General features: G+C 44.7%; 1 protein-coding gene across 1 annotated transcript in view; it reads right to left on the minus strand.

Annotated features, from left to right (window-relative positions):
- Positions 1 to 219: 219 nt before the first annotated feature.
- The window catches only part of LOC146063192 (uncharacterized), a 40,427-nt gene continuing 14,069 nt past the window's right edge, over positions 220 to 26,577 (minus strand). The window contains exons 3-10 of the mRNA XM_083175345.1: positions 22,964 to 23,156; positions 21,248 to 22,456; positions 13,836 to 13,935; positions 11,104 to 11,345; positions 10,001 to 10,426; positions 9,740 to 9,824; positions 9,223 to 9,341; positions 220 to 8,520 (exon numbers count right to left, since the gene is read on the minus strand). Of these exons, the coding sequence (XP_083031471.1) occupies positions 6,196 to 8,520; positions 9,223 to 9,341; positions 9,740 to 9,824; positions 10,001 to 10,426; positions 11,104 to 11,345; positions 13,836 to 13,935; positions 21,248 to 22,456; positions 22,964 to 23,156 (4,699 nt within the window). The 3' untranslated portion in view covers positions 220 to 6,195. The remainder of the gene's footprint in view (positions 8,521 to 9,222; positions 9,342 to 9,739; positions 9,825 to 10,000; positions 10,427 to 11,103; positions 11,346 to 13,835; positions 13,936 to 21,247; positions 22,457 to 22,963; positions 23,157 to 26,577) is intronic.

Consider the following 26,577-nt stretch of genomic DNA (forward strand, 5'->3'; position numbering starts at 1 on the left):
ATGGGGGGTTGTTTGCGGGCAGACTCGCTCTGGGGAGGGGGGGTGCGGTTTAGACACGCTGCTCACCTCTACCAGTTGGCTGTGGTGTATAATGGTGGATGGTGGACGTGTGCTGTAGCCCTGGCTGGGTGGGGTGTTTTCAAAGGGGGTGGTGTGTATAACGCTGGTCTATCCCTAGGGTGGGCAGGTTTGTGTATAATGCTGGGCGGGGGGGGGGGGTGTCCTAAGGCAGACACTTTGTGTGTATAACGCTGTCAATCACTCTTGTAACCCCGCCCAGCGTTATACACACAGGGTGCACATACATGCAAGCATTGCGTGTAACTCCAGCCGAGGTTGCCCCACTCCCCAGCACTGCAGGACTCCATAATACAAATAGACTTGTACAACATATCGGGGTCCATAACTCCGTTGTCTTTGGTTCCTGACGACGAGGTTATGAGCTCCGAAATGTTGTACAATAAAGTCTAGGTACTTGTTTCCTAGCAGGGCGCCCAGTTTTCTTACGTACGCTATCGTAGCACAACCGCATTGCATCTCATGGGCCATTATAGTGCCATGCGATGCGATTTTTTTATGTAAAATATTCACTGCTCTGTTGGCCCTAGGGGATTGCATTGCATCTCCTGCAAAATCGCATGCGATTTTATAGGGTGCGATGCCATGCCATTAGTTATACATTTGTATGACATACAATGAGGTTTCACTGATTCCCCACTATCCACGCCACCCCAAAGTGTGCCAAGCTCCACGAGTGGCGGCGGAACGCGTCCTCCCGACCTTTTTATACCCCCACGAGTTGATTTTATATAGTGTGGTGAGCGCAGCAAGCCTGAAGCGTGGGGACGCGCAATACATGTAAAGTAATCCGCGTCCCCTCGCGGGGCTCACCACGCTTCAGGCTCGGTGGCTTGCCACACGATATAAAATGAACTCCACGCTGACGTTGAGAGTGGTGGTATGAAAAGGTCGGGAGGACGCGTTCCGCCGCCGCCGCTCGCCATGCTTCGGGGTGGCGTGGATAATGGGGGAGGGGGCAGTGAAACGTCATTGTATGTCATACAAGTGTATGGCCAGGTATACTTGCGTATACTAGGAATTTGTTTTCGGTTTGCCTTGCAGCAGCCAGGAAGGTAACAAGTAAACAGCATACAATATAAACAATATAAACATGTACAGTCATACAGAAAGTTATTTTTGGAGTCTGCATTTGTCTCTCTCACTGGTGGAGCCGTACCAGACCAGTATTGAGGAGCACAGTACAGACTCCACAATTGCGGAGTAAAAGAGGAGCAAAAGCTTCTGTGGGATGTTGAACTTCCTCAGTTGCCTAAGGAAGAATAGCCTCTGCTGCGCTTTTCCAACAGTAGTATCAGTATTTGGCCCCCATTTAAGGTCCCAGGAGATTGTGGCTCCTAGGAACTTGAAGGAGTCCACTAGCGACACCACACTGTCAGCAATTGTTAGGAACACCAACAGCCTTCTTCCTAAAGCCCACTACCATCTCAACGGTTTTGAGTGGGTCGAGCTCTAGATGGTTGCTGCTGCACCACCGGGCCAATCGGTCCACTTCTTGTCTGTAGGCCAATTCGTCCTTGCCCTTGATAAGGCCAATGACGGTAGTGTCATCGGCGAATTTGTTTATCTTTACTGATTGCTCTTCAAAAGGTGCAGTCATTGGTGTACAGGGAGAAGAGCAGGGGTGAGAGTACACAGCCCTGGGGTGCTCCTGTGCCGATGGACCGCACTTGGGATGTGAATTTCCCCTCTTTCACAACTTGTTTTCGATCAGTCAGAAAGTCCACAATTCAAGAACACGTAGCTTCAAGGACTCCTAGGCGGAGTAGTTTGGGGTTGGGGATGATTGTGTTGAAAGCCGAGCTGAAGTCGACAAACAGGACCCTTGCATAGGTACCAGACATATCCAGGTGCTGCGGAATGTAGTGCAAGCCCAGGTTGACAGTGTCCTCAATGCATCGGTTAGATCGGTAGACGAACTGGAGGGGGTCTAGACACTTTTTTTGAGGTTACAGGGACTCCGCAAAAAAATCCAGGCAGGAACTTTAAAACGAAAAAAGCTCCCAACAGGGAAAAAAAAAAGGATAGTGTGATATTTCTTTAACCCCTTGAGTGGTGGGTTTTGCTAGGGCAGGACAAACCTATCAGGGCAGATTTGTCCTGCCCCGGGAAAACCCATCACAGAACATAGGGCCCAATTTCCCTATCGCTCCTCCACCCCTCATCTCCGCTTCGGCGATCGTACACTGGAGCTCCCCTGCCGCCATTCACAGCAGACAGTGACCAGGATCTGGGATGTTCGGGGTGGCTCAGGAGGACTCGGGCGTCCGAGCTCCCAAGCCACGCTAAACATCCCCGAGACCCAAGAGGGGAGCTCTGGTGTACAATCGCCGGAGCGGAGGGGCGACGGGCAGTGACAGGAGTGGAGCGACCACTGTGGGGGGTGCCCAGAGAGGAGATGCGCCAGTGGTGCACAGCTGCAGGTACCACTGGCGCACACCTTCATATTGGTGGTATGCCCGGAACTTTTCCAGGAAAGCCCGCTGCAGCAGTGTTGTCCACAATGGAGGATTTGTTTGAGGATGACCCACGGAAGTGTATCTTTCAGCAGGATGGAGCACCATGCTACACAGTCAAGAGTTCAAAGCCATGGTGGCGTGGGGTGGCCCCATTAGCATATGGGAACGCCCGGGATTCCATGGGCATTTCCATGAGAACGCTGGGCGTTCCCATGCTAACGAGACCCTGACACGGGTGCAGGAAGCGGACATCACCGGATGTCAGCTGCCCGCCCATTTCCTTCCAAGCGCGCACGCATCTGTAAGGTTGCTCAGAGCAACCTTACATATGCGAGCACCTTCCACATCTTTCGATGGTCGTCGACCACCGAAAGATGTGCGTGGATCCTCTGAACTGCGAATGGATGTTTTGGTGTAATATCCATTTGCAGGGCCTGCGTGCGAATCACCCTTGTGTCGGGGTTTGGTGGACTCGCAAAGCTACGAATTTGCAGCCTTACGAATCAACCAGATTAACCCCCTGTGACACAAACCATAATGCCTATTACATATTATATCACATAACGGCCATATAGCATGTTACAGTACATCTGCCCCACCTGCAGTGCAGCATGGTTTTGTCCATTTCCTAACAAAATGTGCCCTGCGATACATGTGCCCTTAATACAGAATTAATTAACATTTCCCATTAGTCTAGTGATTGAAGCATTTGTTTTACAGTTTGTGCAGAAAACATGAACAAAAACAGAGGATTCATTTTTGCTGACGCACAAGTCAGAATACTAACGAACATCAGCTGGATATAAACATGAATAACCATTGTCTGATCACCTTTTATTGAAATGTAATTGTTCGCATACACTGTGCTTAAACAAACAGAAAAAAAAAAACATTCCGAGCAGGTAAGCAGTATCCCAACCATAGGACGTGTGTCACTAATAGATTGTGTTCGTTTTAAGTCTTCTTAACACACAACTGGAATGCACTGGATCACTTTATGCGTTTACTTCAATTTTCATGATTCATGATTGGATCTGCGGTCTAAAGGCCCCCATACATTAGGCCGACTTGTCCGAAGGACAAGTCGGACCTAATCTACTGACAACTCCCCGAGGGGGTCACACACAATTTGGCACTTGATGTGCCAAGTTTTGCATGTGATTCATCACATGCAGTCCCCGGGGAGCTGCTGTCCGAGGGAGCCGGGAGCAGAGCGGGCGGCGGGGGGGCTGCAAGCACAGAGCCAGGACACAAAGAGGTAGTGAGTTTACTTACTGGGCGGCGAGGGGACCAGATTGCCGGGTAGCGTAGGGGAAGCCGGGCAGCAGCGGGCGCACATAGTAAAAAAAGCACACAGAAATGAATGGACAGCCAGTGATTGGCTGAGACACCTCTCAGCCAATCACTGACTGACCATTCATTTCTATGTGCCCCCGCTGCTGTCTGGCTTCCCCCATGCTACAGGGTGCCCATCACTGCGTTCACCGCCCCGGACCACCAGCTTCCTGCTTGCGGCGATCACCGCCCAGGTCAGTGCGCCTCCCCTGCCCGGCTCCTTGCATGAGCCCGGCCCGCTCCCCATACACCGCAACCCCTGCCCGCCTCCAGGCTGCACATAAGATTTACCAAATCGTATGTGCAGCCCGTCCGACCTCCCGACGCAATGCGCACGGGACCGCGCATCGGGTCGGATGGCATATCTGCACATACGATTTGTGTCGATCTTACTCCCGATCCATCCGAATCGGGTGAATTCGGGCCCAAATCTCAGTGTATGGGGGCCTTAAAGGGACCTATAAACCAGCGTAGGCAGTCCTCCAACAGGATGCGCAGATTAGCGGCCATCGATGATTGATGATCCATTAACAAATCAGGAAAATTAGGCATGAAAAAAAAAAGTCCTGACTGCAATCCCCGCCAAGGATTTTTAACGCATGTTTTATATTCCCGATCCGCCTCCGTCGCAACCACCAGGAGATTGGAGGTTTTCCCCAATACACCGCAGGTGTACAAGTCCCTTCACTCACACATGAACACGTTTTCTGCAGGATGCTGCAATCCCTGAGAAACAATAATGCAACAATTATGCAATTACACCACAACCTAAAAACATCTAAAAACAGAGGTATGCACATGTTCATAGAACAGTGGGGCAGATGTATTAAGCCTGGCGAAGAGATAAACTGGAGATAAAGTGGAGAAAAAGTGGAAGGAGATAATGCACCAGCCAATCAGCAGTGTTTGAAATATGACAGTTGGAAGTTGATTGGCTGGTGCATTACCTCCTTCCACTTTTTCTCCACTTTATCTCTTCGCCAGGCTTAATACATCTGCCCCAGTGATCCTAAAACAAATATCTACAAACTGCACAGTAGTTTGGAAATTAAAGGTAAACTAATCCTGTGCAGAGCCATCAACTAGTGGACTTCTGCACATCTCTGGTCCTAGTACTTATCTAGCTTAAATTAGCCTGGTTTCCAGACATCTGAAATGGAAAACATGCCCTTCTCGAACAAAAAAATATTTACAGATTATGAGGACTATGCTTTAACAAGAAAATAATGCTGAATCCGCAATTTGCATAAGGCAACAATAAAAACATTTGGAAGTACATTTAAATACCGTAAGCAGTTGACATAAAACAAGGATGACATTAAACACAAACAAGTCATTTTGATAAAAGGAAAGGCTTGGCTACAAACTTCTCAATAGTTATACCCCTTTCACACCGCACAAATAACCCTCGTCCGACCCGGGATGTTCTGGGTCACTGTGAAAGAAGCTTTTGAAAAATCCTGGGTCCGGCAATGGGTTGGGATCATTTGGTCTACAGCAAGTTGGTCGACATGGTTCTAGGTCAACATGGAACAAGGTCGACATGTGTCTAGGTCAACATGGGTTCAGATCAATAGGTCGAAACAAGCATTAGGTCGACAATGTCTAGGTCAACAGTCAAAAGGTCGACATGGGGTTTTTCAATGTTTTTTTTACCCGAGTGTCGACACAGCCGACATGGACACAGTTTCCAGTGCACTGCATACCCTCACATTGTTCGGGCACACTATTTTTTTCTTCCACCACGCCCTAGTTGATAGTAGGGCATGAAATACCGCCTGTCGGCACAAAACAGTGAAAAACCCATGTCAACCTTTTGACTGTCAACCTAGACACTGTCGACCTAATTCTTGTGTCAACCCAATGACCTGTCTACCTAAACCCATGTCGACCTGACGGTGTCGACCCAATGCTTGTCGACCAACTTGCTGTAGACCCAATGACCTTATCCCCTGGCAACAAGGAAATCTGACCCGGGTCAAAATAAGGGTTTTACCCAGGTTGCTGGGCAGTGTGAATGGGTAACCCCGTTCACACTATATGGAGTAGGCAGGGTCAGCTCTAAGCGCTGCTCCCTTCCCCACCCCCGATGAGGTCAGCAACCCGGCTTATTGCTGGGTCGCTGCGGTGAGCTTCATCTCGCAAACGCCAGGTCGCTCCCGGGATGGACTCGTGTCCACATCCCGGGTGTGACCTGGCATTTGCAATGTGAAAGGTGTATTGGTGCACAAGCTTGAAAGTAATCTGAGATATCTTCATAGGCGGACTTAAAAATAAAAACATTTATGTTATATTTAATTCTACGGTTCAATGGTGAGCCAGTTTAGTCTGAATCACACGTGGTTAATACAGACAAGTTGTCCTTGGAAAGTTCGGTTACAGGAGAGGAAAATTCAGGCAGGTCATCAGTTACTGGTTTTGAACAACCCTTACTAACAAATGATTTTCCATGTGACAAATGCATAGGGGACTTGGTCATGGCCAAAGAGACTTGTGATGATGCATGATGCGGCGACACAAAGCTCTGACCAATAGGTTTGTGTTTTGAGGTATCGATAGCACTCAAAGGAACTTCACATGCCGTATCAGAGTCATCCAGATCTTCACAAGACTCAACTGATGCAACAACAGGCATAACTGGCGTATTTGTGTGAGGCTCCGCCTTCTCTTGTTCTATGGGCTGAATTGGATTTTCCATTGGTGGAGATTCCATTTCTTGATCTTCAGAAGTTGTCAATACATCAGTATCGTCTTCTGTCACTATTAGCTTGTAGTAGGAGTCCAGGTCATTTGCCAGATCTTTAGCAGGACTCATTTTAGCAGACAAATTGGCATCCACCTTTTTCTGCTCAATGGGCTGCTGACCTGCTACAAAATTCTCCACTTGATTAGTGGAGTTCTGGGCTCTGGCAGATGATATTTTAATATCTTTATAGTCTAGATCCGGTACATGGCCAAACAAAGAAGACGGCAAAGACAGAGGAGCACTTTTAAATTTTTGGTTCAGTTTAGTAGTAGCATGGTAAGCGAGATTTGGCTTCGCAGCGGGAGCGGAGGGTGGCTTCGCAGCGGGAGCGGAGGGTGGCTTCGCAGCGGGAGCGGAGGGTGGCTTCGCAGCGGGAGCGGAGGGTGGCTTCGCAGCGGGAGCGGAGGGTGGCTTCGCAGCGGGAGCGGAGGGTGGCTTCGCAGCGGGAGCTGAGGGTGGCTTCGCAGCAGGAGCTGAAGGTGGCTTCGCAGCAGGAGCTGAAGGTGGCTTCGCAGCAGGAGCTGAAGGTGGCTTCGCAGCAGGAGCTGAAGGTGGCTTCGCAGCAGGAGCTGAAGGTGGCTTCGCAGCAGGAGCTGAAGGTGAAATCACAGCACGAGCTGAAGGTGAAATCACAGCAGGAGCAGTATTTACAACAGGTTTGTTTCCTGGTGGTTTTAGGGCAACGATTTGGTCATTGGTCTTCATTTCCTGCAAAGGTATATATTCCAGTTCACTAGCCACTGGGTTCATTAAAATAGAGGTTAACTGGGTAGTAATCAGTTTTGGTTCAGAAGGTGCCTTGGTTTCTGCAGGTTTTTGGACACTGGTCTTTTTATCTTTGTCTTGTGAATGGATGTACCCAGGCTTACTAGCCAATGTAGTATTGGAAACTTTGCTAGGTTCACTGGTACCTTTAGGTGAAGGGCTGGAGGAAGAGGCAGCATTACTCGGGCTGGATGTGACGCTACTCTTCTGAGAGCTGGATCCCATCGGTTTTGTAGGTGCTGCAGTTTCTTTTCCTTTGTTAGCCCCAGAATTACGTGCAACAGTAACTACCTTTTTATTGAACAGCATGTCATATACCTCTTTTTTTGTAGAATTTGGCAATGCCAAATTCTTATTTTTCTCCAATTCTTTCTTTTTCTTCAACTCCTTGACGGTTTTGGAGACTGTATTATCTTGGACAGATTTCACACTGCTAGAGGTCGGTTTGACCGTGGAAACCGGTGGTGAAGATTTTATAGACAAGAAAGTATCGAGAGGAGCCGGCTTGCTTACTGCAACCACGTAGGGAGTTTTTCGTTGGGTAGTAGGGAGATTGGGTCGAACTTTAGATTGCATTGTGATAGTTGTAGAAGTAGTAGTAGTAGTAGTAGATAAACTGGTGGTTGATGTGGAGTTTGTTGAAGTGGTAGACCTAATGGAGGAGGAAGAGGACTGTGTGGAGGAGGTTGAATTTTGAGGGCTACCTTGTGTATTGCTGGGCTTACCCAATAATTTGGGTTCAATTCCCTTTACAGAATGCACCTTAGCATTATCGTCTTTATCCTTGTTCGTAACACACTCTACTTTCGATGTGCTACTAACTGTTTGACTTATACACTCTGGGGTCTTCCAGCGAAACTTCCCGACCGTAGAAGTTTGAACGGGCTCCTTACTAGGAGTAGTATATTGTTTTTTAGCAGACGTGACTGGTGGAAGAGATGATTTGCGTTTGACATTTTTTTCCTCCTCCTTTTCCTCTCTTTTCACCTTCTTAGATTTACTCTCACCAGGGGGCTCATTTTTGTGCTCAGTAACTTTGCGTTTTGTCTCCATCCGATTGCCATGTGCAGCTACAAAGCTCACTCTCTTCCGCTCATAAAGCCACTTTTCGTAACTTCTGTTCAGATGAATGTGTTTCTGGAGAACATAATAAAAATATATATATTTCAATGTAATAAACAGATGGGGAAAAAATGAACGGGGCAAGTTTTATATTTATCAGAAATGAGTTTGTTAGCCTTAATAGCAAACAGTATTTAATAATGTTTGTTGTATGAAGACTTCACAATGCTTAACGCTTTGAGTGCTAAGGGAATTTGTTAAAATAGGTGTGAAAATTGCCAGGCAAACCTTTATTAACCCTTTGAGTATCGCTGTGAGAGATCCTCAAAATATCTGTTAAAAATGCCAGCGTCTCTCACAGCGACTGTTCTTTTTTGTGGCTGCAATATTCAACTAAGCTTCAATGAATTGACTTAGCTGTATTTGTATTTATTTATACTAAAAAAACAGTCGCTGTGAGCGATGCTGGCATTTTTAGTGGATATTTTGAGGATCACTCATGTCGACGTTGGCACTCAATGGGTTCAGGCAAGAACATCTTCAAGCCTGTAGGAATCATCCAAGGTAAACCATTTGGCGTTCAAAAACGGGAAATGGGCAGTAATGCAATTCTATTTGAAAGTACAGAACATCTTTATGTGGGAAGAACCTGAGAGACCTATAAACTGTAAGAGGTAGATCATCACAGCAAAGACATTGACTACATACATACATACCCAGGTGCACCTTAGGCACCTACTTCTCTCAACCTCGACGAAAAAGACTGGAAAGACAAACCTTGTACTTTTCATTGTGTGCATGAGATTTCAGATGCTCTCCAGCAGCACTGTGATCTGGAAACAGTTCTTCACATAGTTTACAGTAGTATCCACAAACCGGGGCCATGAACTCAGGACCTGCAATATGTGACAGTAGCAAAGCAAAGTAATTACAGTCAAAGAAGCCTCTATGACTCCCTATCCAGCCTCAATAAGGAACAAAGGGTCTGATTCTGGTTCACTCGCACAAGCAAATTATTTCTCTAGTGGACAAAACCACATGCACTGCAGGTGGGGCAGATGTAACATGTGCAGAGAGAGCGTTCGATTTGGGTGTTATTTTGTTTCTGTGCAGGGTAAATACTGACTGCATTTTTTTAACACTGCAATATAGAAGTACAAACCCCACCCAAATCTAAATCGCTCATCTAACATCTGCCCCACCTGCAGTGCACATGGTTTTGTTCATAAGAGAGAGCGAGAGAAAAAGAGAACTTGTTTTTGCAAGTGAACCAGAATCATGCCCAAAGTCTCACCTCTCAGGGGAATGTTCACTTTTTTTTCCCGAACATTATTTGAAGCTTTCTTTTTAGCCCAAAGAATTTTCTTCTCTTTCATGTTCTATTTAAAAAGAAAGGGGATACGATATTTCATATTTATGGTCACATGTATATTTATAAGTAGAGGCAATACAATTATTAAACTACTGGTTATAAATAAAGCTAAAGCACCTCCTTCCTTAGTGACAAGTAATAATCAATCATACAATTAATAGATCACCATGTTAAATGCCATACCCGACTGTGACTTTTATCATGCAAATGCAGGAGAAACTCTGGAAGAGTCATGAAGATGGTGATGCAGTCTTCACACCAATGCGATCCACAATCATAATATACCAAGGATTCACTGTGCCATGGTCCTCTCGAATTGGACTTGTCTCGAGACCCTGAACTATGCTCAGTCTTTGAGGAGCAAGATGAGCTCGGCTCCGATTTAGCTTTCAAGTCAGAGCTTGATTTTGGTGGAGTTTTCCTGCGCTTGGTATCTTCTTCTGAGGTCACAGAACTCCTGGATGAGCTCGCAGATGAGTGGACATTGACTGATTTAATGTCAGACTTGGGTTTCGAGCCGCTCTCGGGCTCGTCACACTTAGACACTGGGTCGCTGCTGTTCATCTCCTCTTTGGAGTCACTACTGTCCTTTGACTTACTATCAGAGCCCTGGGCAAGAAAAAAAAAACCATGTCTAAGTAGATAATGGACATGTGAAAGAAAGATGGCAAATGTTTCATCGGAGAACACAATTGGAGCTAATGGTCAAAGTTTCTCCACTTTTGCTACATTTTAATATATTAAATATAAGCTCAACATACACAACTACTGTATTTAACGGTGTCTATAACAATTCGCGGTACTGTTTACCTAGCACGGTGCCCATCGCGTTGATCGCATGTACATCGCATGCCATTATAGTGGCATGTGATGCCTGCGATGTGATGGGTGCGATTGTAGCGATTTTACAGAGAGAACAATGTTGACCACGGGGTGAAGTTAACAATGGGGGGGGGGCGCATTTCACACTTCAGGGTGGTTATTCAATTCAATTTGTGGTCTGGGGGCTATTTAACATTGTTCCCTATGTAAAATCGTGTCCATTGGGTTGATCTGGTTGATTGGAAGGGAATTTAACATTGTTCCCTATGTAAAATCGTGTCCATTGGGTTGATCTGGTTGATTGGAAGGGAATTTAACATTACAAACACATAAGATGCATGCGATGCCTGCGATTTGCGGCAAGATACCCGCGATATAGATCGTGGGTGCCGTTCTAGGTAAACCGTACCCAATTCTCATACGAGACAAGACAAGGAACGATGTGACCTTTGTGAAACGCTCACCATTGATAACACAGGAGAGCTTGGGCTTCTAGAGATTTCGGACACTTCAGATAACTCGTTTGGGCTGGCACCTAGTATCTCTGCCTCCTTAATGAGCTTCTGCTGCTTCTCTTTAGTTTCCACAAGTTCTAGACTCAGTGAGGTCATCTGCTTCCGGGCACTAGACAAAACAGTATTCACTTCCTCTACTAGAGGGTCCTCCTGACCAGCATTCTCCATTTGCTTCTTTTTTAGCAAAAGACCTGGGGGAAAAACAATGGCAATTAACATTAAGGGGTCACCAGGTGCATCACAAGTCGTTATTTCTGGTTATGGGTCAATGGTTTTCAGTTTTCATTTCATATTCACCCAAAAACTCCAATAGTGTGATATTGTGATACAATTAAGATGTTCTGAAAGTAAAATAGGATTGGAATCGTACCCCTCTCTTTTGTCTACTAATATACAGTATGTAGACAATAATCGCTTGTGGGAGGAGGAAATTACCTCTCTGGAGTTCTGTTTATCCCAAACATTCTCCGATATGTAACCTGTGGTGCATTTTGCCTAAGAGAAGGAGAGATAACCCATAATGGAGTAGAACCTTTATAAACCAAATAACAAAAATATACAGTATATGGATAGAGGAGAACCGCCCCTTTATAAAGGTCTACTGATGGAAAATAGATGATAGACTCCCATAAAATATTGCTCTGTATCTGCCGACGACCGTCACCATATAACGTTATAAATTGTCAGATAGTGTAATACAGTATTACAGGTTGAGTATCCCTTATCCGAAATGCTCGGGACCACGAGCATTCCGGATAAGGGAATATTCCGGTTTTTGGAATAATTTTTTTTTAGCAATACTTACCTGCCCCTGGTGGGTCCCCGATGGTCCCTCGGCGTCCATGGAGTCCTTCGGCGTCCACGGCAGGCCACCAGCACCGTCTCCGGCGGTCCCAGGAGTGCTTTGCGCAAGTTCCCAGGCACGCCGGTGACGTCACTGGCGCGCGCGCGCACTCGCGCAAAGCACTCCTGGGACCGCTGGAGACGATGCTGAAGGCCTGCCGTGGACGCCGGAGGACTTGGTAAGTATTAAAAGAGGGTTTTGAATTTTGAATTATTCCAAAAAACCACGGTTTTTGGAATAATTCGGATACGGGATGCCCGACCTGTATTTAAAACTGCGATAAACAGTAAAAGGTATTAGAGGACTCTCCCCAAATGGAGGGGTCTACATAAAAAAATGCAGACTTCTAAAGCAGGAGATCTGAGTCATAGGCATTCCTGGAAGCTTCAGCATACACCACAGGATCCTGTCCACAAATAAAGGTCTCTCAGCCAAGGCTTTTGGAACGTGTGTCTTATCAAGCAATAAGAGAGAATATTTCTACCCCTTATATCCTTTGTTTCAGTAAAACCTATTTCCAGACATAGATCATCTAATTCTAATCAAACCAGGGGAGATATACAGCAACATTTAATGGGAGCAATTCTCTCCCTCTCCATCAGTAGTCCTTTATAAAGGGTACAGTTCCATTCTATCCATATACGCATTTGTTATTTGGTTTATAAAAAGGTAGTAAAGGAGTAGTTTGAGATAAATGCACTACAGAACTCGAGAGGTCATTTCCTCCACCCACATTTATTGTCTACATACAATAGTAAACAAAAAGGAGGGGGGTTCGATTCCAAACCTATATTATTTTCATAACATCTTTATTGTATAACAATATCACACTATGATGCCCCTTTCCCACCGCAGCTAAAAAACGGTAAATTGCAGATTTTCAGCGCAATTTACCGTTTTAAGGCTGCAGTGGGAAAGTGCCAGAGTTGAAATACCGTTTAAAGCTAAATGGTATTTCAACCCGTTTTTAAAGCAGAGTCCTACACGGCTAAATAACGTTTAAGAGGCAGTGGGAATGCCTTTTAAACGTTATTTAGCCTCCAGTGCCTGATGAGACCTAGTAGTTCTCACTTTGTATATGTGTAATGAGTGCACGTGCATAATAAAGAGCCGCTCATTACATATGCGCATATGTAATGAGTGGCTCATTATTATGCATGTGCACTCATTACATATGCGCAAAGTGAGAACTACTAGTTCTCATCAGGCACTGGGACTGCCTGTACCCCGCATGGACCCCCGCTGCCTCCCCACTGCCCTGCATCCCCGTGCAGGTAAGTACAAGGGGAGGGGAGGTGGGGGCACAGGGCACTCTTTACAGGGGGGGGGGGGATTAGGCACTCTTTACACTGGGGGTGGGGGTTAGGCACTGTACATTTTACACGGTTCACTGCAATGGGAATGGTACTTAAATGGTATTTAAAATGGTAATCTGCTGCAGTGTAAATGCTAATACCGTTTTAAATACCATTTAAGATTACCAGTACTTTAAACTGGTCTGCAGTGGGAAAGCAGCATTAGTGTTTTCTTTTTATATTTTGGGTTTTTCTGAAATGAAAAACGTAAAACATTGACCCATAACAAGAAATGCCGAATTGTGAAGCACCCGATGACCCCTTCATATTCTCATGTATGGTGAAATATTTAATGGTGGTCTACTTTGGTGTTTTAAGCGCACTGCACTTATTCCTTCATCTATTGTTCAAAGCCAATTATCAGCCAGATGGTTGGGTGTGTTATGGTAATGAGAGATGTGGAAGTATGTACTACCAACCTCCTTACATAGGCATTCCTGTCCAACTAAATGGTATAATGGACAGTTTAAGGTAACACTCACCATAATGGATACTTAGCTGCTCCACCTTTGCACTCAGTGTCTTCAGGTTTTCAGTCTTAGCTTCATGATCTTTCTTGAGTTCATTCAACTCCCCCATGACCTTCAACAAAATAAAGGGTTTTTTTCCCCCTTTCTCATTTCAAATTTGCATGCGTACATATCATATACCTATCTAGAGCCCCGTACCCGGTGTTCGGACCAACACTGGACATCTCCAAAGCTTACCTAGAACGTGGCATGACAGCTCGGGATGCAACATCTTCAGTGAGACATCACTGGAATGTAGCACTAACCAAACATGGTCTAGGTCAGTGGTCAGGGAACTCGGTCCTCATTACCCCACACAGTGCATGTTTTGCTGGTAAGCCAGCAGGTGCACAGGTGTACTAATTACTCACAGACACATTTTATAAGGTCCGCAGGTGGAGTTAATTATTTCACTTGTGATTCTGTGAGGAGACCTGCAAAACATGCACTGCGTGGGGTAATGAGGACCGAGTTCCCTGACCACTGGTCTAGGTGGTTTAAAACCAAATCTAAACAGTCAGGAAAATCACATGATGATCAGAAACACAGAGACTGTCGTTGGGGGTTTAACAATGACCTGAACTTATAAATCAATACCCAACAATTTATGGTAAACTTCAGTGACCCTAATAGTAGTAAGAAACCGTTGGAAAACACAAAAACAAAATGGTGCAATTTTATTGTCCTTGGCAGAGCCTTTGGAACAGTCTGTAGAGGCATTAGAGTGATTTTTTAAGCATATTTTCCCTTCAACTCTCCCTTATAGGTGAAAAAGAAATAAGCGTGGTTTCCTTATCGAAACAAACGATAATGTACAGGGACTGGATACCCCATTAAAGTTGCTTAATCTGAGTCTCTTCTGCAGAATTTGAGATTCCTTTATTCTACCCACTAAACCCTTTATGACCCATTACTTGTTTAATGTGACTCATTGATGGCATCCGTAAAGTAGAAAATTGAGGCCCTAAACAACCCAATAAAACATGGTTTGGCCATTTTTGGATTTAGTACATAACGCAGAGGTTCCCAAACTCGGTCCTCAAGGCACCCCAACGGTCTTTGTTTTAAGAATAGCCATGCTTGGGCACAGGTGCCCGAATTTGTATCTCAGCCAATTTGATTTAGCCATCTGTGCAGCTTTAAAACCTTGACTGTTTGGGGGGTGCTTTGAGTTCTGTATTTTGGATCCGTTTACAGAAAGCATTGTATCTAGTAGACAAAAACCATTGAAGATGCTAGAGTATCAATATATGCAACAAATCACACAGTATTTACGTACATTTAAATGGACATTGGGATTTGAATGTCAACTGTCACCAGAATTTATTCTATGCAATTCATTTTTTGAATACAGTCCATTTAAATGGACAAGGGGTAAATAAGGACATGAACAGGGAGAGGGTTGACGCAAAGTTTGTCCATAAAAAAAAAAAAAATACAGACTGGCAAAGAAAAGGTGTAAATAGCCTTATCGGGAAAATATACTGGTAGGTTAATTAACCCTAGAATGAATGTGTGTGCGTTTACATGTGCTAGGGAATATAGATTGGAAGCTCCACTGGGGCAGGGACTGATGTGAGTGTTCAACTATTCTCTGTAAAGCGCTGCAGAATATGTGTGTACTATGTAAGAAACTGGTAATAAATAATAATTATAATGATGCAACACTGAAAATGCTTCAGTGTGTAACAGGGTAAAGTCATATCACAGTATCACCAATGGAATGTCAGTATTGACCATTTTATAGAAGAATTATATATTTTTTTTTTTTTTTAAATACCTTGGTTTATTCTCCTTAATAAACGGACATCAAGAAATTACATGTGGGAGATTAGGGTTTGTGATCTATCACTTTGCATTTAGAAATGTGCTCCTCTAGTGCAGCATGGATGAAAGTAATGTGTCCTAGATTCTGAGGCCTGTCTGTCCCTGTGCTCCCCCTGGTCCATCTCTGAAGTAGAAGCGGCCATTGATGCCTAGCCGTGTGATAAAGCCCCTGGCTTTGATGGCTTCCTTTCTAATTTCTATAAATGTTTCAAGACAGATCTAGCTCCTATATTACTGAGTTTTTAATGAAGCCACAGAATCCAAACGCTTCCCGAGAGAAATGCTTGAAGCCCGGATTGCGGCGATTCCTAAACCGGGCAAGCCCCCTACATCAGTACAGAATTTTCGCCCCATAGTCTTACTGAACAATGACCTTAAACTCTACGCACAGCTAATCTCAAACCGTTTATCCCCTCTGCTTCCTTCACTTGAAGCGTCTGACCAGGTGGGATTTGTCCTGGGAAGACAGGCCCCAGATAATACATGTAGGGTGTTAATATTTTAGATAGCTGTGATTTGAACCGGGAACTCCTATTGCTGCTTTATCTAGATGTCGAGAAAGCATTTGATAGATTGCACTGGGGAAACCTCAAATCTGTACTATTACATTTTGGTTTGGGGGGGGGGGGGAGATTTCTGGACTCTATTTTTGCCTTAGTCATATCCATCTGCAAAGGTGTTTGTAAATGGTTGCCTCTCCTCAAGCTTTAATATATCTAACGGTACTAGGCAGGGTTGCCCCCTGTCCCCGCTCATCTTCGTGTTGGCAATAGAACCTCTGGCTGAAAAAAAATTAGATCAACCAGTGGGATTAATGGGCCAGTTATTGGAGGGATATCTCATAAAATATGTCTGTAATCAGACGACATACTCTTAAGCATCCTGAACCCTGAAAATTCTCTTTCCGCACTACATACTGTACTAGAGGAGTATTCATACATCTCCTTCTATAAACTGAATACATCTAAGACAGAGGCCCTGCCCTTAAACGTCCCCCCAAAGGTTGTTGTGCTACTAAAAGACAAATACGTTATGCCTGGCAAACTAGGTTAAATACTTGGGGGTGATTTTGACTAGGGACGGTAATATATCCGATTGTAACTTTATAGCATTACTCAACTCTTTTGAAAAACTTATTTCAGAGTGGTCTCTCCCAGAGATCTCCTGGATGGGTCGGATTGCGGCCTCTAAAATGGTCCTGTTGCCCAAACTCATGTATATTTTCTGAGCTATCCCTAGGAACCCTCCCAAATTTATTATCTTTAAATTGAACAACCTGTTCCATAAATACATAAATTCCATCTCACCGACCTTTTTTGGATCCCTTCACATTCGTCCCCAACTTTACCTGGCCCAGGTACGGCTATCAGAGCTACAATCTCTGTCTGGCAAAGAACTATCTTAGATGATGATGATGAGGATGTCTCCCTACCGGGCCCCGATTTACCACTAAAATCCATTGCCAGGCTCATCCCTAATCTGCAGTTGGACTACTGGGTTACTGTTGGCCTTACATCCCTGAAACAGCTGTTGCCTGAAGGTAGTTTCGGTACTTGTGTAATAGCACGGTGCCCGTTACGTACTTAGCGTAGCGCCCCTGTCAGAATCAGCATAGTGTTCGTGCGGCCAGCATAGTTAGCGTAGTCAGAAGTAGCGTAGTGTTCCCGCTAGTGTAGTCAGCATCCCTTTCAGAAGTAGGCTTGCGCCCAGTCTTAGTGATGTAAAAGATATATATGCAAAATTTCAAGTAGATTGGATAATATTTAGAGGATGCACACTGATCAATTTTGTAAAAGTAGGTAAAAAATAAGGGTACTCTTTACTTAGATGGGCGCCCGTCGCGGCCATCGCGGGTACATTTATGTCTGCCCGCGACGCGACCGACGCCCGCGATTTCCCATTGAAACCCATGTTAAACATGGAAATCGTGTCGGTCGCGTCGCGGACGGCCATAAATGTACCCGCGACGCGATGCTCCCGATTTGCCATAGGAATCAATGTTAAATGGGCCACAGAGCCCAATTAAGCACAATTAACCCTTAAATGTCCCCCCCAATTTTTAACGCCACCCCACGATCCACGCCAACCCGAAGCGTGGCGAGCGCAGCGAGCCCGCGAGGGGCGGCGGTACGCGTCCTCCGACCTTTTCATGCCCTACTATCCACTAGGGCGTGGAGTGAGAATAGAATAGTGTGGCGAGCGCAGCGAGCCACCGAGCCCGAAGCGTGGCGAGCGCAGCGAGCCCCGCGAGGGGACGCGGATACCTTCACAGTTATACGCGTCCCCTCGCGGGCTTCACAGGTGTCCGTGGCGACGCGGACACCTGTGAAGCCCGCGAGGGGACGCGTCTACCTGTGAAGGTATCCGCGTGCGCTCGCCACGCTTCGGGCTCGGTGCGCTCGCCACACTATTCTATTCTCACTCCACGCCCTAGTGGATAGTAGGGCATGAAAAGGTCGGAGGACGCGTACCGCCGCCGCTCGCCACGCTTCGGGTTGGCGTGGATCGTGGGGTGGCGTTAAAAATGTGGGGGGACATTTAAGGGTTAATTGTGCCTATTTGTTTAACATTGATTCCTATGGCCAAATCGCGGGCATTGAGGCATTTTACATTAAAATCGCGCTCAATCAGCCTTTTTAACATTGTTCCCTATGGGAAAATCGCGGTCATCGCGGGTAGCAGATTTTTATGTACCCGCGATGCCCGCGATTTTTACCCCCGACGCCCGCGATTTCAATCGCGGGCGCCCATCTAGGTAAAGAGTACCAAAATAAGATTTTCCTATGTCAAATTACTTTTATTGGGAAAACTAGAAAAAAAAAAAAAAAAAAATTCTAAAAACTAGACACGAAGATTAATAGATAGTATGATAGGCAAAAAATGTGTTATATTAATCAACTTTGAACGATGCAATCCCTTCTGTTGTTCGCTTGGTGATGCTCGACTACTATCAACAAGAATTGTTTTTGTGGTTCGTCCCTGACCAATTCGGTAAATTTTAATTAACGCAATTCCTCATTCTGCGGCATCATTGACCACCTTAAGAGTGTTCACATGGCTTCTTAAGAGAATCACTGCAGTATTCTGTCATGTCGTGGATCCCAAACAATTCAAAGAAGGTCTTTGTTTTATTAGTAAGGAAATGGCTCAGGTCTTTTCCTTCAAAAACTAGAAGCGAAATTTAGTAGGGTCCGTTTTTTTTTTTTTTTTTGCAATTTTTTTTCGCAAAAACGGCTGTGTTCAGACATTTTCCGAAAACCGTATATTTTATAGGGTGCGATTTTCGGGGAAATTTTTTTTAACTTTTTTCCCGCTATTTCACACATTTTAAAGGTGCGATTTTTAGGTAAACTAAAAATCGCATCCAGGTGTTTTCCCATTAAAAAGTATACAAACTGTCTATTTAATGGGATGCGATTTTTAGTAAAGGTTACTAAAAAAAAAAAAAAATTATAGCAAAATAAATAGACCAGGTTCTGACTGGCGAATTTGTCAGAAACATGCACAGATCATTGAGATCTGTGCATGGTTCTGGTGTAAAAAAAAAAAAAAGAGATAAGAAAAAAGTAAAAAAAAAACTGCGTGGGATCCTCCCTCCAGAGCATAACCAGCCCCGGGCTCAAAGAGCCGGTGCTGGTTTCATAAAATCACAGGGACAAACAAGTTGGGGATCCCCGGATTTTATAAAACCAGCACCAGGCTCAAGGGCCGGTCCTGGTTCCCAAAATACAGGGGACAAAATGACTAGGAGTCCCCCCGTATTTCAAGAACCAGCACCAGGCCCAACCAGCCAGCAGGGTAATGCCACAGCCGGGGGAGACTTTTTATACAAGTCACCCCAGCCAAAGCATTCATCCCCCTGACAGGTCAGCATGAACTTACCTGCCCATGCTGAAGGGATGGTTATGCTCTGGAGGGGGGACCCCACGCAGTTTTTTTCCCGTTTTTTTTTTTTTTTTTAAACACAAAATCGCATGTTTTAAAATGTGCACATTTTCAGGACTAAAAATCAGCCGAAATCGCACTTTTGACGCAAATTCGCATTTCATTAAATATGCGAATTCGCAGCAAAAAATGCGACTTTTTAAAAGGTGCGATTTGGTGCAAGCAAAAAAAAAAAATCACACCCTATAATCATTTAGTTTCCTTTTTCTTTGCAGGTTTGGATTGGTTTTTGACAGATACCAAAAAGGTGTCACTTGGCAACGGTGAGAGCACTGTTTTTGACGCCTGCATCTATGTAAGTGCTCAGAAGCTGTAGCACATCCAAATCATTCTTTGGAGCCCATCGACTTACAATTGCCTTGTGCCAAAAAGCAAACATATAGGAGGCTGACAAAAATGTTCAACCCGTTTCACTCCTTTCAATTTTTGTTGAGGAATATTCAAGTGCATATATTGCCTTTGCAATCCATCTTGCTTGATGCATAGCCCCTGGGATCCTGAAACTGAAGTCGTTTTTCAGACCAACCTCCTAGGTAGGTTGTAATAACTCTTTGTAGTCTTCTTTTGGATGACTTCTGTCTTTTAGGACATTTTGGAGGTAGTTAACCATTTCCACTCGTTCTTCTAGAAAGCCTTGAACGGGACTTTCTTCATCCAGCATGGTCGTACATGACTTCTAATCAAGTGAGGTACAAAGCACTTCAATATTAGAATCTTCACTAGTTTGAGATCAAAGTGATCAATGTGTGCATCCCATAATATTATCCAATCTTCTTGAAACTCCTGATTTAATGTACAAAACCATGCTTCACTGCAGGTGGGGCAGATGTAACATGTGCAGAGAGAGCTAGATATGGGTGGGGTCTGTTCAAACTGAAATCTAAATGGCAGTGTAAGAATAAAGCAGCCAGTGTTTACTCCGCAGAAAAACAAAATAACTCACCAAAATGTAACTCTCTCTGCACATGTTACATCTGCCCCACCTGCAGTGCATGTTTTTAAACCATTACTTCATTGAACTGAGACTTAAATTTAAGCGTGAACCCTTATCACCAACTCCCATACCCCTTTCCCTGCCCATTAAAGACCGCTGCAGTCATCTGCAGGGAACATGGGTCCCAGGTGAGGGTCCCATGCACAAAAGAGGTCCCTAAGGGGTACTCTTACTCCCCCATAAGGGTCCCTGAGAGTGATACCGCGCAGTTCTTCCTGTGAATTATTCCAGGTACATTTACACACCAATTCTGGTTAATTGTCATTTCCATTCATTGCACACCATCCTGATATGCACCAGCACACTTATTAAACATAATTATTACATTTACGATGAGCACTGTATATAAAATTATCAACCACTGAAATAAGACATTAAGTAGCTGAAAGGCTCTGTGCAAACTGCAGATTGTATGCACTGGAACAGTAAGTATAACTAAATGCTAGGCTTTAGTGGTTAAGTTTGCGGTCTGTACTAGATCTCCTTTGTACACATCCTCAACCAGCTGAGGCAGGGACTATAGTAGTTTGAAATCATCGTCGTAAAACCTGAATAACATATCAATTGGGACATACATGGTTATAGATAAAGGACCTTTAGTATTCAGGATGAGACTTACTTTGATCTTCTCAGTTTCACTTCTGCGATCTGCTTCCTCTTGGGACAATATCTCATCCTCTACAGCAACGGGTGGTCTGACATCATCTTTGATAATCTCTTCAGTGGTTTCAATGACTCGTAAGTTACGGTGTGGAACGGCAACCATAGGGGCAGGCCTATGGACAGGTGGATACATTGGCCAGATTAATGTGGTATACGTCGGATTGGGTGGGTAGGGATTATAGTTTGGTGGCGGCATTGAATATCCAGGTACTATTGGTGCGGGATTGTACGTAGGATACATGGGAATTTGGGCAGCGGGAGATATGGGCTCCGGCACAGGGCTAATTGTGGGTGGCTGCATGGGTATTTCTACTTTGGGTGAGGGAATAGCCTGCTCTTTGGGAACAGGCTCCTTTATTGGTGGAGGCTTTTCCTCTTTGGTGGTAGGTTCTGTGGGCTGAGGAACTGGTGGCGTCTGCTCTTTAACCGGATGAACTAGTTTTGCGGCTTGCTCTATTTTTGCTGGTGTTTCAACTAGATCTATTTCCATCTTCTCTGTTTTAGCAGGGGCTGGAGGGTGCCCTTTTGGAGCCTGCAGCATCTTCGGTACTAGTTTCTCTCCATGAAGTTGTTCTATAGGTTTGCCAGCGAGCTCTCCGATTGCTGTTACTCCAATGTCCAAACCGATGGACTTCAACAGATCATGGATCTTTTCAAACTCCAGATTGTTAGAAGCCCCAACGGGTGCAGGTACAGAGGGTGTTTGGCTAGAGGACACCTTCTCAGAATCCATGTTATTATCCTTATCGCCATACAAGAATCTTTCCTCAGCTTCAATTTCCAAGGTTCTTCTTTGATTCTGATCCAGAGTTTTGCTAGAGAGATTTACTTCTGGCGAGAGAGGGGATGATTTATCATTATCTTTTTCCTGTTCATATGGTACCAGGAAGTCTCCCATAGAGACATTTGTTGTACTCAAACTGGTCTCCAGATGATTGTTTTGAAGTGTGCTACTCTGGTTTGTTGTGGCCAAGATTCTGCCCATTAGTGTTACTGGAGATGGGTTACTGTCAGTTACAGATGAAGAGTTACTTTTCATGCTAGATAAAAGAAGGTTGGTTGTGGTTTGTGGCAAGTTCTCAGCACTTTCAGATCCTACGTCACTGCTTCTCACTGGAGCTAGGGAGGACGTCAAATCTTTTAGATATTTGGTAATTGAATCAACCTGTTTTTGGAAGACAAAAAAATATATATATATTCATCTGTGAACATAACCACGTAGGACCATGTGCAATATCACCCTTCCTGGTGTCAAGGATTTCTCAGGAAAGTGCTAAAGATACTTCTACAGCAAGAAATGGAGGGGTTTTCCAACATGGTACAAAATCTACATTTGCTAACTTAATGTACTATTCAAAGAATTTCACACATTTGGAGTCTAATCCAGTTCTAGTGACATGCGAGGAAAGAAGCACCTACTAGTGAGAGGATGGCGGTATAATAACAAAATAATCTCTATCAGGTTAGGAATAATTCAGTTATTAGAAGTAAATTGTGCACAGATCAGTAGCTTATTTAGAACATGACTGTCTGTTGTTACCCAGTTTGTCTTATCACTGTCTACTATTGTAAAGCGCAACGGAATCTGCTGCGCTATATAAGAAACTGTAAATAAATAACATGAGCAGTGGGGTCCAGTTATAGAGGAAGAAGCATGAGACTCAGGACCTACCAGAGGAGACTGGTCACTGAGCGCGGCCTCCGGTTCAGTACGTTTCTTCAAAATTGACTTTTTTGGCATGGGTAGCGGATCATCTGGTCTCCTATCCTGGAGGCTTGGAACGGAATAGGCGTACACAGAGATGGGGCGAGAGTCACTAGAACTCTTGTAGGTACTTGATACTAAGTCATGGCCAGATGCAGATCTGAAAAAATAAAATAAGGATAACTCCAACAAGTACATAGTAACGGTACCAGGCAACCTAACCATGTCTAGGACTGAGCTGATAACGTTTTCTCCTTCTCCCTTGATTTCACTATTCATCAACAACCTCACAATGGGCCTTATTCGAGTTCACTCTTTCAGATAAAATCCTTCTTAGATGGACAAAACCATGTGCACTGCAGGGGGGCAGATGTAACTTGTGCAGATCTAATTAGATTTGGGTGGGGTTTTACTTCAAAGTGAGATCTATAGTGCAGTGTTAAAATAAAGCAGCCAGTATTTACCCTGCAAAGAATCACCAGAAAATCACCAAATCTATTTCTATCTGCACATGTTACATCTGCCCCCCTGCAGTGCACATGGTTTTGTCCATCTAAGAAGGATTTTGTCAGAAAGAGTGAACTGGAATAAGGCCCTATGTCATCCATCCAGCAAGGCCACAGTCTTCTTCAACATCCCACTTTTCAAAACACACATTGAGCCCCTCTACCAGTCTTTTTTTTTTTCTACCTTTGTAATTTATCCAGGATCAGACTCATCCTGAAGGCAAGTAAGAACCTCATCACTTACTGGTCTCTATACATCTCTAGACTGGGCTACTGCAGCCGCCTCTTATCTCCGCCCCTCCAATTTGTCCTTCGTGCTTCTGATCTGCTCATACTCAAAAACATACTGCCTGTCTCACCTCTCCGTCAGACCCTTTAATGGCTCCCCTTTCCCTTCAAGATCCAATTTATTATCATCATCAGCCATGCAATTTTGTTGTGAGAGCAACAACTCAAATATGAAAAAACCCGTTTTGATGGTTCAGGTGTCATTTGATAATATCTGTGACGTAGACTTGCAATAAAATCGCAGAATTTTGATAAGGGGTCGGGTTGCTGGTGAATGACGCATGATTATTTTCCCATAGAAAAAGCATTGACTGGGGAACGCAAGCTGTTTTCATTTGGGTTGAAAACTGCAGAAAATCGTTGCCATTTTTCTATCTACATTTATTTGATGTTCTAATACTTCCGGTATACAGAACACTTTAGATGAATGCATTGTATAACACAGTTTTATCTTTTTTTTTGTGTGCATTATAGATGAATAGTATTAAGACACTACACATCTAAGAAAATCAACAAAGGGGTACAATTACGAAGATGGGAGTTTATGTATTATTTACAGTTTATTATATAGGGCAGCATATTCCGTTGCGCTTTACTATTGGACGTTGTTGGAAAGTGGGAGTTCTAGTTAAGATTGGATGTTCCCATAGCAATCAATCAGATTCTATTAACATCTAGAAGTTTCTAAATAAACCCATCTTCAATAGAAGGCCCATCTTAGTAAATGTACACCAACCTGTCCCTGGATTATATTTTACAGTGGTGAACAAGGCTTGGAGATTGTTCGCGAGGGAGAAACAGAGCATACTGGGAGCAACACTTTACTGTATAAAACTTCAGTCCAGGAGGCTGCTGCTGATCTCCACCAGTCAGAGGAGCAAATTATGAGCATCAGAGCTCAGCATATGCTCCTCTAAACCCTCAGCAGAGTCTCATGGGAATTATTTCCGTGTAGGGCATTGTCTCAGTATCAAAAACCCTCTCGTCACCTGCAGCCATCATCGGGAGCGCCTTGATGAACTGGCAAGCAGGAACACTGCAACCTGCCTTCTGATTAAGCAACCAGCACTGTCACCTTAGGTTCCACCAATAGGAGTGCGTGGCACATAACATTGGTGCTCACCCAGGCCAAGCTTGGTGTGGTTTTTAACTTCCTTTAGAACAGTGAAGTGTCTACAATTTACGTTGGTTTAGAGCAGTGGTTCACAACCTGAGGTTCTTGTACCCCTGGAGGTATTCTGCAGACTGGTTGGGGGTACTTGAAAATAATAATAATATTATTATTATTATTATTATAATTTTATTTATAAGGCGCCACAAGTGTTTCGCAGCGCCGTACAAAGGAACAATACAGGGAGACAAAACTTGGCATAACATTGAATAAATAACAAAAATACAGTACAAATAAAGAGCACCACAGTTCAATACACATTACAGCTTAAATGTAAGTAGTGAGGACCCATTCAACATACAACTAGAGGCTTGAGGCCAATGATGGAGATGAGTATGCAGACGAAGATGGTCACTGAGTGTTGGAGTAAAGGAGAGCTGTGAGTGAAATGTGAAGAGAAGTGGGCTTTGACAACAGGAGGGAAGAGGGCCCTACTCGGAGGAGTTTACAATCTAGTAGGAAGGGGAGACAGACAGATTACAAGAGGTGCAAGCGAGGGGGTGGTGGTTAGATAGCAGGATGTAAAAGGCAAGGGGTCGGAGAACCAGCTGGTTTATGCAGTGGAAGGGTACGCTTTGATGAATAGGTGAGTTTTCAGTGCCCGTTTGAAGCTTTGCAAGGTCGGGGAGAGTCTAATGGAGCGAGGGAGTGCGTTCCACTGAAGGGGTGCAGCACAGGCAAAGTCCTGTACTCTAGCATGGGAAGCAGTGATCAGGGTGGAGGAGAGACGACAGTCGTCAGCTGACCGTAGAGGGCGGGAGGGTGTATGAATGGAGATTAGGTTAGAGATATATGGAGCAATGGAATTAGAGATGGCCCTGTATGTGAGTGTGAGGTGTTTGAAGAGGATTCTGTAGGGGAATGGAAGCCAGTGCAGATTTTGTTGAAGGGGAGTAGCAGAATTAGAGCGGCGGGAGAGGAAGATAAGCCTGGCTGCAGCATTGAGGACAGATTAGAGAGGAGCTAGTTGGGATTGAGCGAGGCCAGTGAGAAGAGCATTACAGTAGTCAAGCCGTGAGATGACTAATGAGTGGATGATCAGCTTAGTTGCACTCTGTGAGAGAAAGGGCCTGATGCGAGCAATGTTGTGTAACTGGAACCGGCAAGAATGGGCCAGGGCTTGGATGTGGGGTGCAAAGGAGAGGGAGGAGTCAAGAGTGACACCCAGGCAGCGGAGTTGGGGAACAGGGGAGATGATGGTGTTGTTAATAGTGATAGAGATATTAGTAGGGGGCATAGCTCTGGGTGGGGGAAAGATAATAAGTTTGGTTTTGTCCATATTCAGCTTCAGAAATCGCTCAGACATCCAGGTAGAGACGGCAGCGAGGCAGTTGGAAACTTGAGAGAAAACAGTGAGGGACAGATCAGGAGAGGAGAGGTAGATTTGGGTGTCATCTGCATAGAGGTGATATTGGAAGCCAAAGGAGTTAATGAGTGCACCCAGAGAGGAGGTGTACAGAGAGAACAGAATGGGGCCAAGGACGGAACCCTGAGGGACCCCGACAGGAAGGATAGAAGGTGGTGAGGTAGAGCCAGAGGTAGAGACTGAGAAGGAACGGTTGAAGAGGTAAGAGGAAAACCAGTTGAAGACTGTGCCAGAGAGGCCAATGTTTTGG

Source organism: Crinia signifera, chromosome 3 (genome assembly GCF_055691185.1).
Source record: "Crinia signifera chromosome 3, ASM5569118v1, whole genome shotgun sequence".
NCBI lineage: Eukaryota > Metazoa > Chordata > Amphibia > Anura > Myobatrachidae > Crinia > Crinia signifera.